Below are 17,114 nucleotides of genomic sequence, written 5' to 3' on the forward strand. Positions count from 1 at the left end.
ACAGTAGGTCTCAATGACATGGTGGTTAAAACACCAGTAGTTTGTCTACATAGCACTCCTTCTGTTCCACCAGTGGAGATACAATGATAGGAAATTTTTTTTAGAAAAAATGCTAGTATGCTGTACATGGCCTTGCCTACTGAAGCAGGAAATCTGGCAGGTATTTTTACCCTAACCAAGATACAAGGCTTAATTCCACAAATTTTATCAATCTTGACCCATTGGATAATGAAGCATTAAAAGCCTCCCAACCATGAACAATTCTAAACAGAAAAGTTTGCCAAGAAGTAAAAATCCTTCCTGGAGGATCAAGTTCAAAAATTATCAAAACAGGATGTACTATACTCCACAGAACACACGTTTGCACATCCTTGCTGTGCTTCATCATGGAATTTGCCCTTCCTAATTCAATTAATTTTCTGAAGTGCTTGTTATTTTCATCATTTTTTTTTTAAATAAGCAAATATGCTGCACCCAAACTAGGTGAAACTTGCAAATAGGTAATTGTGGATGTGAACACATTATGGGCATAATCTGTTGCATATTTGCATAGATATTTAGCCCAGTGTAGGCACTACTGGCTATTTAAAAGGGATCACAGCCAGGACATCCCTATACCCTTGTTACCCCTGGTTGCCAGAGCAGCCCCTTGAGGGCCATGAGCAGCTGGCTTATGTTAGAGCAGTTTGAGGGCTGCTCTAATGTTCAGCCGTATATCAGACCATCCCAAATCAACCTCTACATCTGTAGGATGTAAATGTGTACAGGTTGGATGGATAGAAGGAACCACAGAGTTTTCAAGAGTAGAAACAAACAAAACTCCACACAAAGAAACACTCAGAAAGGAAACAATTTAAAAATATCAGTTTATTTACATGATAGAGGGTTTATGTTACTTGAAAAGTTGTTCCAACAGGAACCCAGCAATTAGGAACCAAGCCTGTCTTCAAAACTCAGGAAAAAAGGGATGATTTAAGATTTGATGATGTGACTTCAGAATATTCCGATGATCACTTGTTAAGAAAGTGCCACACATCAACTAAAACAAAAATACATGTCAAGAATGGTATTAATTTTACATGGATAACCAGATGCAAACACTTGGAAATGCAGTAGTCTACACTTCTTTCGTATCCTTCCTTTCCAAACACATACAGTTTCTTGAACCATATCACCAATCCATGAAAAGAGTGCCCCCAAAGTAAACATTTTATATTGTGATACAACTTTGTTGAAAATTACATCCTGCAACAGTGTACAGCCCTGATGTATTGCACACATCAAAGATGAGGCAGACTGTGGCCAGTTCTGTGTCAGAGGCTTGAGATGGAATATTTTAGTAAATAAATGCTATTTATTGGCATACCATATAAGGGCAAAAGGAATGCAACTTGCTTTCCCATGAAATTGATTACACAGATGTTATTTTGTGAAGAATTTGGAACTAGACTTTTAAGTTCCTTCTTGTCTTTCCCTTCCCCCCTCCAATTTGTAATAGTGCATGTTCCTCTCTCATACAGTGCTTTTGGCATTAAAAAGTCAACGGCTTTTTTTTTTTTTTTTTTTTTTTTAAGTAAACAAAGCATATTGAACAATCTTAGTTCAGAGTCCTGTACTTCAACTAAAACTATCATTTTTGTTAACTTGAAAACCAGTTCCACAAGAATGGGGAAAGTCAATTTTGCTTTAATTAACACTGAAAAAGTAAGTTTGGCTTAGTTTTGTTGGATAGTTTGTTTTGTTTCATTTTTAAAGTTACCACAAGGAAGAAATCAAAGCAACATTTCTTAAAAGGATAAATATGGCCTTTCATAATTCCTGAAACAGAAAAATATTAGTATGACTGCTCATCTAATTCTAGACTGACACGGGCTAGACTACAATACCCTTATCAACACCAAGTAGGTATTAGTACTTTATGCCACTTGACTAGTAGTCCCTTTGACTTAATAGAACTTCTCATTGTCTAAGGTACTATTCAAGAGAAGTGAGGGAAGCATAATCTGGCCCTATATAAGCATTTTCATCAGTTCTCATGCTTAGTATGTTTAGTTCACAAAAACTTTTTCCAACTGATCTATTTTTGTGTCATTTTTTTTCCAGCAAATGAAACAAAAATACATGTTGCCATTTGGAGTAAAAATAAACTGTACCTTCTGCAGAAACAGAATCTCCACTCGCAGGAGGTGGTGCCTACAGAAAAAAAAAAAAAACAATATTAGTAACACTCCATATGTAGAGTGTCAAAACTCTAGGTTATTTTATTGTGAAAGTCAACAGATGATAGCACAAAAGAAACATACCACTGGCACCGTAAGACAATACTCCTCCCTCTCACACCTCCATTTTTCTTACTACCTGTATAAGTATCTGTGTCACTCAAACACAGGCACAGACCTACCAGTAGCAGATGAATACCTGTTTAGAATAAAGATGATTTACTCTTGTAGGATAAAGACGATTTTTTGATTTGCAAACAGCAAAGATGAAAACATCTTTGCAGCAATGTTACTATATGATTAAGTTTCTTATTAAATTTCCGCAACTATGGGGTTTTTTTTTTGGGGGGGGGGGGGGGGGGAACAATCTCTATAACAGGGGAGTCAAACTCATTCTGTAGAAGGGATACATTCTATATTTAACTGTGGTCCATGGGGCTTTGTATAACTTTAAAGCTACATATATCCCTCAGCCCACACTGAATCTCCCATTTACGTTGGTTCCACAAAGATCAATGCTAGGAAATATAGTTTAGTGCAACTAAACTTGGTTGTTAATTTTATTTGTCCACCTATTGTCACATCTAGCAGCACTCAGCGAGAAAATATTTTCACATTTAGGACCAGTATTATTTCTGTCCTTAGTCTCACTTCCTTTCCCATCCTCCTATTTCTCTCCTCTCTTCTATTTCCTACCCTCTGAAATTCCTTCTCTCCAGCAAATCTCAATTCCATGTGGGCTTCACTCCCATCCTATCTGCTAAAATTATCAGCAATTAAATACTTTAAATGTCAGTATTAAGCATCGGCATCTGGCTGTAGAGTTAACACCCCATGAGATTAATAGGGAAGGGGAAGGGAGGTCACCACTCTTAAGGTTCTTACCTGGGTTTTAGCCCTAACCCTCCTACTGTCCACATGCAACATCATCAACATAACAACCTGGTATATTTTCTGTAATTTTGTTTGGTTGGGTTTTTTAAGTTCTCAGGGGAAGACTGCCCCTCTTCCTCTCTCTTTTAAAAGATACTTCTGCCTGGAAAGTATTCCTACCAAAGTACTTTTATCAGATACCCCTCCCAGCAAAGCCCTTCTACCACATTTTCTTTCCAGTTTTATAAGGGAAGAATAATGTGATAAGTCTGAGAAAAACTGTTCTGCAAGCTATTTATTGTTCATCTTGGAGCTTTTCCAACATTATAAAAACATTTTAAGCAGCTTCCTTGTAGAGTGAGTGAGCAAACAGTTCTTGGGATTAATGTTAAACAAAGGCTTGGCTGCCCAGGTCAGTTTTATAGATGGCAACACTTACTGTAAAGTAAATGGTAGATTTTAACATTGACATATCCAGCGACATGTTCTGGTGTTTCCAGAATCTAATTTTCGGTGTGCACCAACACTGGTGCTGAAAAAGAGACAGCACAAGATATCAGGAAACACCAGAAACTTTCACCATCTACAGACAGTTATAAACTCTGGTGTATGTCTGGCTACAGATGCCAGGGTAATTTGGGTATTTCAAACGTTCAGTACCTACTGCTGTCAGACACAGACTACCTCTTCTGATCTCTCTGATTGTACCAATTTTACTCGGGGGTAACGCCATCAACCGCAGTGGAACACTCCTGACTTTCACTAATGTCAGAGCACAGTTAGGCCAACTGTCCTGAAACTCAGCTGGGAGAGAAGAGTAAAGTGAGACAAGGAGGAAAGATCAACAACATAAAACACACTTAAGAGACAGAGGACACAGAAACACACTCTTACAAAGTGGTCAACACTGGATACTTAAAAGGAAGGCAGAAACCAGCCAAAAGCGCACCAATTAGGGTAACAGAGCAGAAATTAATTCCCAATACTGACAAGTCATTTGCGTCTCAAATAGAACGCTTGTCAAATCATAAAGGCCCAGATGCCAACACCCTAAATCTGTTGAAGTCAACAGGTCTACCCATGGAGTAAGGTGTCACCCACCAACAATAAAGGTATTAGAAACTGGCTCAGCCATAACTATATATGCAGAAGCAGTGCAATAAAGACTGCTTTATCCTTTGCTTTTTACTTTGTTCTTAGGCATGGAAATTCTAGGCATTCTACTCTCCGTAAAAATACATGAGTTATAGCAACAGAGTATGCCTTTTATTTTTGCAGTTAATATATCTCATGAAAATAAAAGGTATATACCACTCAGCTTTGATTTCTCTTGTGCATATCCATAAGCCAATGGGAGGAAGTAAAAGAAACCACAGAAAACATTTTTTTTTTAAATTTCCAAGTACATGTGAAAGCCTCACAGCCATTAAGACTTTGCTGTTGATCTCTGTATACTGTCAGTTCAGGTTGCAAGAGCTGAATGTCTGACAACTGAATTTGGCAATGCAAGACTGTGGAAAAGACACCGGTTTAAAATTTAATATCTAGAATTTGATGTTCTGTTCTCAAGAGAATATTAAAGGCTGTACTGTTTCAACTTAAAGTTACTTTTGATTGGAAATTAAATACATTAAAAATACCAATTAAAACATATTGTGCATTTTACTCAAGGATAAATACGTTAAGAGTAATTGGACTACCTAGATAAACAAAAAAATAAGGACTGTCAATTAATCGCAATTAACTCACGTTATTAACTCAAAAAAATGAATCGCGATTAAAAAATGAATCATGACTAATTGCAATTTTAATCGCACTGTTAAACAATACTAATTGCAATTTATTAAATATGTTGAATGTTTTTCTACATTTTCATATTTATTGTATTCTGTGTTGTAATTGAAATATTTTTGATTGCAAATATTTGCATTGTAAAAATGATAAACCAAATAAATAGTACTTTTCAATTCACCTCATACAAGTATTATAGTGCAATCTTTGTCATGAAAGTGCAACTTACAAATGGAGATTTATTTTTTGTTACATAACTGCACTCAAACAAAACAATGTAAACTTCAGAGTCTACAAGTCCACTCAGTCCTACTTCTTGTTCAGCCAATCACTAAGACAAACAAGTTTGTTTACATTTACAGGAGATAATGCTGCCCTCTTCTTATTTACAATGTCACTAGAAAGTGGGAACAGGCATTTGCATGGCACTTTTGTAGCCGGTATTGCAAGGTATTTATGTGCCAGATATGCTAAACATTCGTATGCCCCTTCATACTTTGGCCACCATTCCAGAGGATATGCTTCCATGCTGATGATGCTCATTAAAAAAAATGCGTTAATTAAATTTGCGACAGAACTCCTTGGAGGAGAATTGTTTTACCCACATTCTGCCATATATTTCATGTTATAGAAGTCTCAGATGATGACCGAGCACATGTTCATTTTAAGAACAATTTCACTGCAGATTTGACAAAATGCAAAGAAGGAACCAATGTGAGATTTCTAAGGATAGCTACAGTACTTGACCCAAGGTTTAAGAATCTGAAGTACCTTCCAAAATCTGAGAGAAACAAGGTGTGGAGCATGCTTTTAGAAATCTTTAAAGAGCAACACTTGGATGCGAAAACTACAGAACCCAAACCACCAAAAAAGAAAATCAACCTTCTGCTGGTGGCATCTGAGTCAGATAATTAAAATGAACATGCGTTGGTAAGCACTGCTTTGGATTATTATCAAGCAGAACCCATCATCAGCATGGATGCATGTCCTTTGGAATGGTGGCTGAAGCATGAAGGGACATATGAATCTTTAGTACATCTGGCATGTAAATATCTTGCAATGCCAGCTACAACAATGCCATGAGAATGCTTGTTCTCACTTTCAGGTGACATTATAAACAAGAAGCTAGCAGCATTATTTTCTGCAAATGTAAACAAACTTGGGACTTGCAGGCTCTAAAATTTTACATTGTTTTATTTTTGAATGCAGGTTTTTTTTTACATAATTCTACATTTGTAAGTTCAACTTTCATAATAAAAAGATATGCACTACAGTACTTGTATTAGGTGAATTGAAAAATACTATTTATTTTGTTTTTTACAGTGCAAATACTTGTAATCAAAAATAAAAATAAAGTGAGCACTGTACACTTTGTATTCTGTGTTGTAATTGAAATCAATATATTTGAAAATGTAGACATTGAAAATATTTAAATAAATTGTATTCTATAATTGTTTATTCGTGTGATTAATCACGATTAATTTTTTTAATCACTTGACAGCCCTAAAAAATTAAAGAAGAAAAATCTGTAAAAGTAACAGAAGCAGGGGAGGGTCATGGATGATTGGGGTTTAGTAAAATACTACAAACAAATAGTGAAACTATTCAAGGAAAAGAAAGTGAGGAATGGGAGCAGGAAGCAAAAAAGTTTAAAACATTGGTGGCTACTATAAGACAATACCCTGGAACACCAATACAAATGAGATTTAAAATTTTCGATTTTGTAAACACTGCAGTAGAAATATATCCACTGGAATTTTTGTTTTAAAAAAACATACAAACAGTTGTTTTAAAACAAACAAATTGACCTGGAATGTTTCAAATGCAAACAGTGCAGCATAGAGGACTTGAAACTGACAATTATTTCACTTATTTTCATTGTCCAAGCTGATGGTATGTCTGAACTTGAATATTTAGTTGTGTTTTTAATACATGTTTATGAAAAATGATTGTAAATTCTAGCACAGACAAAACACAAATGTTTGTTGATAGTTGCATTGAATCAGATAAATGTGACTAGGAATGAATACGTGAGTACTGAAACAAACATTTCTTTATTTCTACATTAAAATTTTACAATTGTGTTAATTAATGTGTTAAAAAACATGCCTAAGAATTTATGTGTAGACATACTTTGAGACAAATGCAGAAAGAAACTGAACAGAATCAACACTGAAAAGTTTGATTTTGAAATTTCTTTCAGTTTAACCAGCTTTGTTGTGAGTAACAAAGACTTATTAGCTTAAAATACAACATTTTAAAGAAGACAGTAACCCTTTTACAGTAATGTTAGTTAAGACTTTAAATGCACAGAAATGGGAACTTCAGTTCTAAGCTTCCCCTAGATAGAAGGTATAACTGACACCTTACTATATTTAATCTTCTGGCAATACTTTTTAAGGGAATTCACTTTTAACTGGCAACACTTTTTAAGGGAATTCACTTATTGCAGATACAATTTCATAAGCACCCATCACAGGGAAATTTATTAGTCCTCAATTAGCTAAAATAAACAGGAGTATTTGAATCACTATCCCAATACATAAAAGGTCCTGGATTTTGCATCACTGATATATTACTGGTGTAGCTACTCAAGATTTTAGCCTGTATCTTACAAGTAAACAATGAAAAAGTGAGGCAACTAGGAAAGAAGCCTCCAAATATGTATATGTTCTGTATGTCTGGTTTTTGAAAGTAAAAACATTAGTTTTTTTCAGAGCTTAGTTTTAAGAGGCCTGAGGTCTCATTCGACACTTACACTTGCACAATTGCTATAACTGTGCGCACAAATCAAGCAATTGAGAGAGTTTGAGTTAAGGCTAGTTAGTTACCTATATAGCCACATCCAAGTGCAAAACACCCGATATGCTCATGGCGAAAGCAAATACATGTGAGAAATGTTTGGGGGTTTTTTTGTTAAATCAGGCACTTTACATTGCTTTTTTGTTGTTGTTGCTTAAGTTGTGGTCTCCAAAATATAACATTTAAATGGAATAACTTCTCCTCCAATGACATTTGCACATGTAAGTATAAAACCTGCAGGACATTTTTCTAGTTTAAACAGAGAACCCATGTATTTGAATTTTACATTAATTTGTATTTGAATTTTACATTAATTTGCAGAACAAGGCGCTATTCTTTAACAAGCAGTTAGAAAAACATTTCCCCCTTCCTTGTACAGCGATGCATTTAATTATGCAAGTAGGCAAACAAAGGATTCCCTTAGTGATTAGAGAGTACAGTCAGCTAGTCAATGAGTTTAAGCACTGGGTGGTAACTCATGGCAACAGGGCAGACAGAGAAGACAGCAGGCTAGATACACATAGTCAATCTTGCTATTTAGCATCAGAAGAAATAGAACCATAGAAAATCAGCAAAACGGTAATGAACCTGCCAGAAAACACATTATACTGCAGCAAAAAAGGTTTATATTATAATGGTTATATGTCCCCCATAATCTCTGTAGTCTACATTTTATTTTTTTAAACCTCACACTTTGTTTACCTATTTTATTTCAATGCTGGATTTTTGGATCTTTTGCTAGCATTAGTAACAATTTTTAAAAATAAAAAAGTTCTATTAAAAGCGTTTTGCCCTTACTGATTGCACAATTAACCTGGCATCCTCTTCACTGCAACGAAAGGGGCTGTCATGCACCAAAATATTCGTACTGAAAAATAAAAATTAATAAGATAGTTAACAATAAAAAAAACGGAACAGAATAAAACTTACCTATGATAATCAGCCTCTGCAAAGAGCCTAAATGTTTATGTCTACCGAGAAGTGGGTCAGTCAAAAATGAAGCAACAATAACCAGCATTTTATACATTTAATATTTTACATTTATATAGTGCCTTTCGTCCTTAAAAGGATCCCAAAGTTCTCTATAAAAATAGACACAATGGCATGGAGACAACCCTTGGGTAAGGAATCCAATAAAGTGACTTCACAGCACACTGGTGGCAAAGGAGAAATGTTGATCACAGACCTGGGGAAAACCTCTGCTCTTTCAAAAAGCGTCCAAGACCTTTAATGCTCATGGACAGCAGATGAAAACATGGAGCCAAATCCTCTGCTAGTGTAAATGGCTGAAGTTCCACTGAAGTTAGTGCAGCTGCATCCATTTATACCAAGACTGAATTTGGACTTCGGTTGGTAAGGTCTCATCTAAATTATCTGATGGGATAAACTGCATAGTATTCGATTCCTCAAAGTAAGGCTGGGATTGATTTATAAATGATACCAACATGTAGCCTAAGTGCTTTGGAATCAAAAAATATGAGCTCAATATTACCAACTTGGGACTTGCAGTCCAATAAGAATGCTGGCTAGGAGAATTGGGGTCAATTTCTGGCTCTGCCACATACCTGCAGTGTGACTTTGGGCAAATCACTTAATCTCAATGTGCCTCAGATACCCCATTTATAAAACAGAGATAACAAGACACTTGTTCTCCAACTCTTTGACTGTGTCCTATTTAGACTGTTAAGCTCTTTGGGACAGGGACTGTCTCTCTCACTATGTGTTTGTGCAGTATCTAGCACATTGGGGCCCCAATCTCAGTTGGGGACTCCTGGTGCTACTGCAAAACAAACAAACAAACAACAGTATGGAATAAATGATAGGCAGAGGATTCATTAGGGCTCTGTATGGAATATGGAGGCTCTCAGGAAAATCCCAAACAGTATTATGGGGGACAGGGAAATTCATAGTTGAGGACTAACTTGACAACTTAATTCCTTTGTTGTATTTAAATACTGCGGGAATTTTAGAATAGAAGCTGATCATTAATTCATGTGCAGTGATACACAATGGGGTGGTAAGGACAAAATGACAGCAATAACTCTGCTTTTCCTTAGGTTAGGTTACTATATTTAACATTTTAAAGAATTCATAAATTTCATTTTACAGCGTAACTGTATAACGTCACCATAATAAATCGCTAACACAATCCTAACCTTCTTTCTCTAGTTTAAAGTGAATACTTTTAATTAAGTAATTCCTAAATATTAACAAGCTACACTTGGCTATATTATCAAATTACATAACAGGACACGTTCAAAGAAATTAAAAGTTATCAGTATTGTGCAAAAAGCAGCAGATTACACAATAACTGTTTTTTGAGCGGTTACTAAAGTTTACTTATAAATAATCTGCAGGACTCACATGATCAATATATATTTTCTGAGTAATTTCCAGTAAACCCTGTGTAGTTATCATGCAAGAGCAATTATCTATCGGGATGCTGTAAAAACAGAAATGTTACTGCCACCTCAAAGCAAAAAATGTAAGTGGTTCATACACAGCTGCCACACTGACAGAATGAATACAATACAAATAGGAATAGCTTTGAATGGACACTTACCATTCTATAGCACCTCTATCAGCCTTTTTATGAAGCAAAGCTTTCCAGTATTCATGGGTGGATTTAATAATTCCAACAGCAAAATCCTAGTTTATATCAAGAGATATAAAAAGCTATTAACTAAATTCCAAAGAATTAATTTATTAAAAAATGCAATTTCACATGGTATATTTTCCAAAATTTTTAATAAGGCTTCACAGGAGGCTTCCTACAATCACACTTTTCTAAGGTGAGAAACAGGCCTCACTACCCACCAAGTACATTGGCATCATACTGAGGATACTTCTGGTTGGTGGCCAGACACAATAAGGAGGATTCAGGAAAAAAGGCATCAGTGTATGTGTACAGGAATAAATCATCATACAGGATTCTACATATGTAACTACAGATGTAGTAACATTGTATGTATGATGCATTATTTTTGAGAAACACATGACCCTTATTAAAGATTGTATTATAACACATATACACAAGGGTCAAAGTTAATGTTGCACACACAGCAATATATTGGCATTTCCTGATTTGACTGCTTAACCATCCAACCTCAGTGTTACATTAAAACGGTATATTAATTGCCTAGTTTTGTTTGGTGGGAATTTAATTTCGTGTTGGTTTTTGTTGTTAAAAAAGGAAATACAGGGAGGAAATTAAAGAGCTCCAAAAAGTTTTAAAGTTTTGGGCACCACAGCTCTATGGGGTAACACACACTTGCAGACAGAGCATGCACATTTCATAATTGGACTAGGTGGCTAGATACCACTGAGATTTTGCCACCTTTCACCAGTGCCACTGGAACATTTCGGGGAAGAGTAACTCTCTTACATCCTGGATCTCTAGAAACAAATGAAGCATGTCCAAGTTGGTCAGGAGGTAAGGTATTTAGTGCAAACTCTGACCCAAAATTCCAGCAGTTTTGGCTACAGCTTTCTTCAAGCCTCACTGAACATGCTTTGCAAAGTACAAACTTAACAAAGGCAGACAGTGGAGGAGCTGGCAATAGAGCTTCAGGTTGTCTGGCCTTGTAACACTGGGTATTTTCCACCAGGCGAATGATTCATCTGAGGGAGAAGAGTAATAAGAGGATCTTTCACCCAGACAACATTGGAAAGTTTGCTTGGGTTGGTTAGTAGGCATTTTATAGCTTAGACAGTTTATAGCCAATTTATGTACGGGCATCATTTCCCTGGAACCCATTTATAATGCTTAGGGGGAAAATCCCTCTATAGATTGTACATAATGTGTGATTTTCAAAATATTTTAAACTCAAATCAAACCCAATTTCACCTGGAAAATGGCCACAGTGAGCACTACAGTGAGCACAGTCTCTACAGGGAGCACTATTCCCATGTCCACTGCACTTCCAATCATCAGCTATTTTAGCCACAGGTTGTCAAAAACTCTTGAGAATTTTTCTTAAGATGGAAAAAGATCTTTAGTCTTGAAGACAAAAACTGCTGAAACATTTTTACTCAAAATTACCTCTGAGCGAAAACCAAGCATGGAAAAGTCTGCAACCTACCATACTGCTTCTTTTAAAACATATAGTCTTGCAAAACTGTCATGAAGATTTGCTAGTCTATGCACAAAATCTATTCCCCATTACTTTCCTGTGATGACAAAGATATTGAAAAAAAAACCCAGCCCTGATCCTGCAAAAACCGTATGCATGTGTGTAAATCTCCACAGGAGTGGGACCTAATATTTTACCCACTTGTTCAAAAAACATTATTTTCTTGAGATACGTTTAATCTTGCAAGTTTTCCTAATTATCTACACAGACAAAAATACAGCTATTCAAAATTCTCTATATGGATTAAGGTTTTCATTTTACAAACATGAAAATAAGCCAAATAAAGTTCTGATGGTTGATAATATATTCCTACCCCCTCCATACTGCATTTAAAGAATGCTGACATAGCTTTATTCCATTATGATGGACCAACCACTTCCTTGCAAGCAATTCCAAAAAATCTAGGATATATCATTCCAAAAACCACATATGCCAGCAAGATGCATCTTTAAATCCATATCATCTTCACCTTGTCTTTAAACTCTCCATTAAAAGCAAACTGATTTTCCGGTTTATCATCTGGGACCTTATATAATCGGAACCACTCAGCTGTAGCCTCAAGATAACCCGGTTTGTGTTTCTTGACATCATCAATATCTGTAGGTATAAATATAAAAAAAAAAGTATCACCTTTTTACTCACAGTTTTGGTAACATCAATTTTTAGAAGTCTTGTAAAATATTTGCAAGCAATTTGATTTCAGTGAATTCTTTCAAAGTCATCAGGGAATTTCAGTTTCTTCCTCAGTTGCCCATAGTTGATATTTTATGATTTCACCACCACACTAAAACAGATAAGCCAGTCATCTCCTGGTCTTCATTAATTAAGACCCAAGGGCCAATGAATAAAATGACCATCTTTATAGCAGGTGGAGAAGAAAATTCCATATTTATAGGCTTTCATCTCACTAGATACCTCATATGAGACTTGGATTACTTTATACATTTTATTTCCCAGCAACTGTGCCAATGCGTCTTTTTGATAATGGAAAAATAACTGGCAAAAATAATTTTAGCTCATGGATTTTAAACTAAAACCTGAAAACAAAGTATAGCAAAGGTGGTGTAGCAAAGGAAAACCTAAAATGTATATTAAAAACACACCTGACAGCACATATGTATGAGTTTGGCCCATTAGATACAGAAAAGGTAAATGATACTAGCATTAAGTTCTCTAACACCTACTGCTAGTGACTTACGCTAACCACATTCTACCCTAACCTCTGCAGGTGCAGAGCACCTGGTAGCAGAATGAGAAAGTTCCTGCCGCATAAGTATAGGACAGGGCATGAAGAGGGATGCATGCCGTTGGCAGAGCATGATGAATTTGGAAAATGGCTGTACAACTTATGAATTCTGGTTGCTATTGTGAAATTGAAAAATTTCTGTAACATGAGTGCCTGTATATATATGGACTCATCACTGCTGATAGGTCCTGTAGCAGGCACAATGGGAAATACTTAGCAGACCTGAGGAAGATCTCTATGTAAGCTTGAAAGCTCAATTCTCTCTCACCAGATGAAGTCGGTCCAATAAAAGATACTACCTCACTCCCCTTCTCTCTCTAACATTAACAGTGGTACTTAGACCTCACAAAAGTTATACTAAAGACTGCTGCGCCCATAAAAAAACAGTTTTAGTTTAACTCCTCAAAGTTAAAAGACGGGTGAGGTCAGAGCATTGGAAAGTTACCTGAAAGATAGAACAAAGGAAGCCAGATGGGTTTATAGCAAGCCAGACAAGAAGCAGCTGCTTGGGCAGGAGAGGACAAGGTCACCCAGCATGTGGTGGCCTCATGTGGCAGAAGGGCCCTTTCTGCTTTCTTGAGTCCTAATGGCCCCAAGTCCTCTGAACAACCCAGCTAGCTCCAACTAGGTCAAATTATGAAGGATGACTATAAACAAACACTACAAACATGTAGGGACAAAATTAGAAGGCCAAGGCACAAACCGAGATTAAACAAGCTAGAGGCATAAAAGGTAACAAGAAATCGTTCTACAAATACATTAGAACCAAGAGGAAGATCAGGGACAAGGCAGGCCCATTGCTCAACGAGAGGGGAAAGATAACAGAAAATGTGGAAATGGTAGAAGTGCTAAATGACTTTTTTGTTTCAGTATTCACCAGAAAGGTTAGTAGTGATTGGACGTCTAACATAGTGAATGCTAGTGAAAATGAGATAGGATCTGAGGCTAATAGGGAAAGAACAAGTTAAAAAAGTACTTAGACAAGTCAGATGTCTTCACATCGCCAGGCAAGAGAGAGATTTTCTGGGGAAATATATGAGCCATTAGTGATTATCTTCAAAAACTCATGGAAGATGGAAAACATCCCAGAGGACTGGAAGAGGGCAAATATCATGCCAATCTATAAAAAGAGAAATTAGGACAACCTGGGAAATGACAGGCATCATTGAATTTCATGGCCCATGACCTTCAGTAAAGGCATCTGGGCTAGCCTGGCTTTTCCTCCTTGTTTCCACTTTCTCTAATAGGCTCCAGAAGCAGTTGGAACAGAACAGGAACATTAGCACCATGTGATTATCCAGCTTTTTTAAAAAAATTATGTTTTTCTTCTTAATTTGGGGGAAGTGTTACAACCGTAAAGTCCTGTTGTTGTGAAGCCAGCACTCAGCCACAGGAAACGGGGAAAAGAGGGCCTCATCACTCAACAGCAACCACCCCAGTCACTTAAGACACATCAGGGACAAGCTGGAAAGACAACCTGTTCAGTCCACCGAACACTAAGAAAATGACAGCTTCCACACAGGACTTGGGAGGTGGATGTAAAGTCGGGGGAGGGCAGGGAAAGGAGGAGGAATTTCCAGGGTTCTGATAAGGGAGCAGAAAAACAGGAAGAAAGGATAGCAGGTGCAGTGATTTAATACACTACTCTCTAGAAGCTGGGTTTCACATCTTTATTAGAATCAAACAAATAGGAGTCGGCTGATTTCTGCCTTCCCCGCCTCACAGTCATTAGGTGCCATACTCTGGTACTCGATATATACACGTGGTCTCCATTGAAACTATGTATTCAGACTGAAGTCAAAGGGAACTAAACATGTATAGAATAGCAAATGTATTGCCCAATATAATTTGGTTCTATTTATCTATATTGTCAATCTCTGCTGAGAAGAGGCTCAGGATGTGAATGCCAGGAGCCTTGCAGGTCAGACAGTATTAACATGATTATCACAGGTATGGGGGTGTGATTTCTGCATATTGCTGGTATGCATTTTCCAGTTCCACTTTCATAAGCATCAAAGTTAACCCCAGGGTTAAAAAGCAGATGAAATAAAGTTAGCTGTTATTACAGCGCGTGTAAGCAGCTTGGTTTGAATAAGGAAAATCTCTAGAGGCTGGCACGAATGATTACGGCTTGCTTTTTGTCAAAGGAAAAAAACCAATGAAAATGCAGCTCCCAAATCTATCGGGCCTTACAAAAGGAAGCGATAAAAACATTTGTACAAAACTACCATTTTTAGTACAACAGATGCTGTTTCTTGCAAGCAAAGCTAAAACAACATGCTTGCAACAAGCTTTCTAAACAAGGTCTGTGGGAAGAGAAGACATATGTTTTTAATAACATCTTATAAACATTTACAGGAAGCAGCAGCTACATTCCATATAAAGGCATTTGTTGTATTTTCTGCAGCAAGGGGGAAAAAAGCACTAGTACAGACAATTAATTTCTTTATGTTGAATGCTTACACAAATTCCCAAAATTCATGGGCCTCTTCTGCTGTTCTGCATATAAATATACCCATGCATAGAGAAAGGGAATATACACGGTACACGATACCAAGTAGTGCAATATACTGTACTTCACCATTCAGCGACTGACCACAACTCAAAACTAACTTAAAGCCACCACATATGGTCATCATCTATAATGAATAAAAACAACCCAAGGCACTGCCCATTGCTATATATTATGTTTATAAACAGCAGAGAGCATTTTGTTTGGGGAGAGGAGAAAGGTGCTGATATTGTACAGTAACTATATAATAAGTTATTAATATACCAACATTGATAGAAATTATGTACAGATATGTATATATACAGGCATCATTCTAATGACCAACAGAATAAAACCAACTGGCCAAGATTTCCAAAAATGGCCAGTGGTTTTGGGTTCCTTGGTTTTTATGTGCCAACCTTGAGACACCTTTAAGGGGCCTGGATTTTAGAGGGGACGTGCTCAATACTTTCTGAGAGCAACTTTAAGACACCTCAAACCCAGCATCCCAAATCACTAGTCACTTTTAAAACACTTAGCCAATATGAATCTCATTTTAGGCCTTTGTAACTGGGGCTAAACATAATCATGCCCAAATATTTCTCTGAGTTTGCAGGAAAGGTTAATTGGTCCAGATCTGTATTTGAACTTCAATACATAAATTAAATCCCACTATGAGACAAGTGGTCAAAAAAAATTTCCATTTCAAGAATTTGACTCTCTTCTTGGCCAAGATATTATACAAAGTTCAGGCCTAGTTTAGAGATTCAAGAGAGGGGAAAACAAATTTTAGATCCACACCAGACCCACTTCCTTGTTTTTAAATTGCTTCACTGAGTCCAGTGATGGTTATCTGGCTAGCAGCTGCCTGGACAGAAAATGGCACTCAGGTATGTAAAGGGCAGAGTTAAACCAAAGCTGATTGTATTAAAACAAGTTCTTCCTTTGCACCAATGAAAATTTCCAGGTTAAACTTTTTAATTTACGCGCACACTTAAGAAGCCAGTGTCTGAACTGCAGCTCGATTTGAAACAGGGTTTGTCCCCACCCCTTCCAATATTAAAAGTTGTAATTTTATAACCCCAACATAATACATAAGGCCCAGCCCTTTGAAACTGTGTCTCCTTAATCCCCAATGAAGTCAATGGGAGTTGATGCCAAGCACCTCTCAAACCCCAGATTGTGTCATTCAGGTATTGCAAATACAAATTACAGCTTTTTCATTGCTCTATATGAGAGAGTTCTAGGCAGAGTTTCCAGTTTAAGCAGTACTTATCAATAAATGTCTCCAGAATTGGGGCCTATATATTGGGAGGACTCTGTATAAACAATGGGAAATGCTCTGCTTTAAATTGTGTTTTGGAAATCAATTGCAGTTATGAGAATGATCAAAAACCCAGAATGGGGAAATATGATGTACCTGGTGCGTGTTTAAATCAGTAAGAAAAAAATTAATATATAACACAAGCCCAGGACAGGATTTTCAAGCATTTATGATTTTACTGTCCCCGAATTATTTTTTCCAGATTTACCATAATTAATCTTCATCAGAAACTATG

At 36.6% G+C, this 17,114-nt stretch overlaps 1 protein-coding gene across 1 annotated transcript in view; it reads right to left on the bottom strand.

The window, feature by feature from the left end:
• Positions 1–847: 847 nt before the first annotated feature.
• Positions 848–17,114, bottom strand: part of PPA2 (inorganic pyrophosphatase 2) — a 49,366-nt gene continuing 33,099 nt past the window's right edge. The window contains exons 8-12 of the mRNA XM_054030183.1: positions 12,288–12,415; positions 10,249–10,334; positions 8,484–8,553; positions 2,154–2,193; positions 848–1,039 (exon numbers count right to left, since the gene is read on the bottom strand). Coding sequence (XP_053886158.1) covers positions 1,011–1,039; positions 2,154–2,193; positions 8,484–8,553; positions 10,249–10,334; positions 12,288–12,415 — 353 coding nt within the window. The 3' untranslated portion in view covers positions 848–1,010. The remainder of the gene's footprint in view (positions 1,040–2,153; positions 2,194–8,483; positions 8,554–10,248; positions 10,335–12,287; positions 12,416–17,114) is intronic.

Source organism: Malaclemys terrapin, chromosome 5, assembly GCF_027887155.1.
Source record: "Malaclemys terrapin pileata isolate rMalTer1 chromosome 5, rMalTer1.hap1, whole genome shotgun sequence".
NCBI classification, from domain to species: domain Eukaryota; kingdom Metazoa; phylum Chordata; order Testudines; family Emydidae; genus Malaclemys; species Malaclemys terrapin.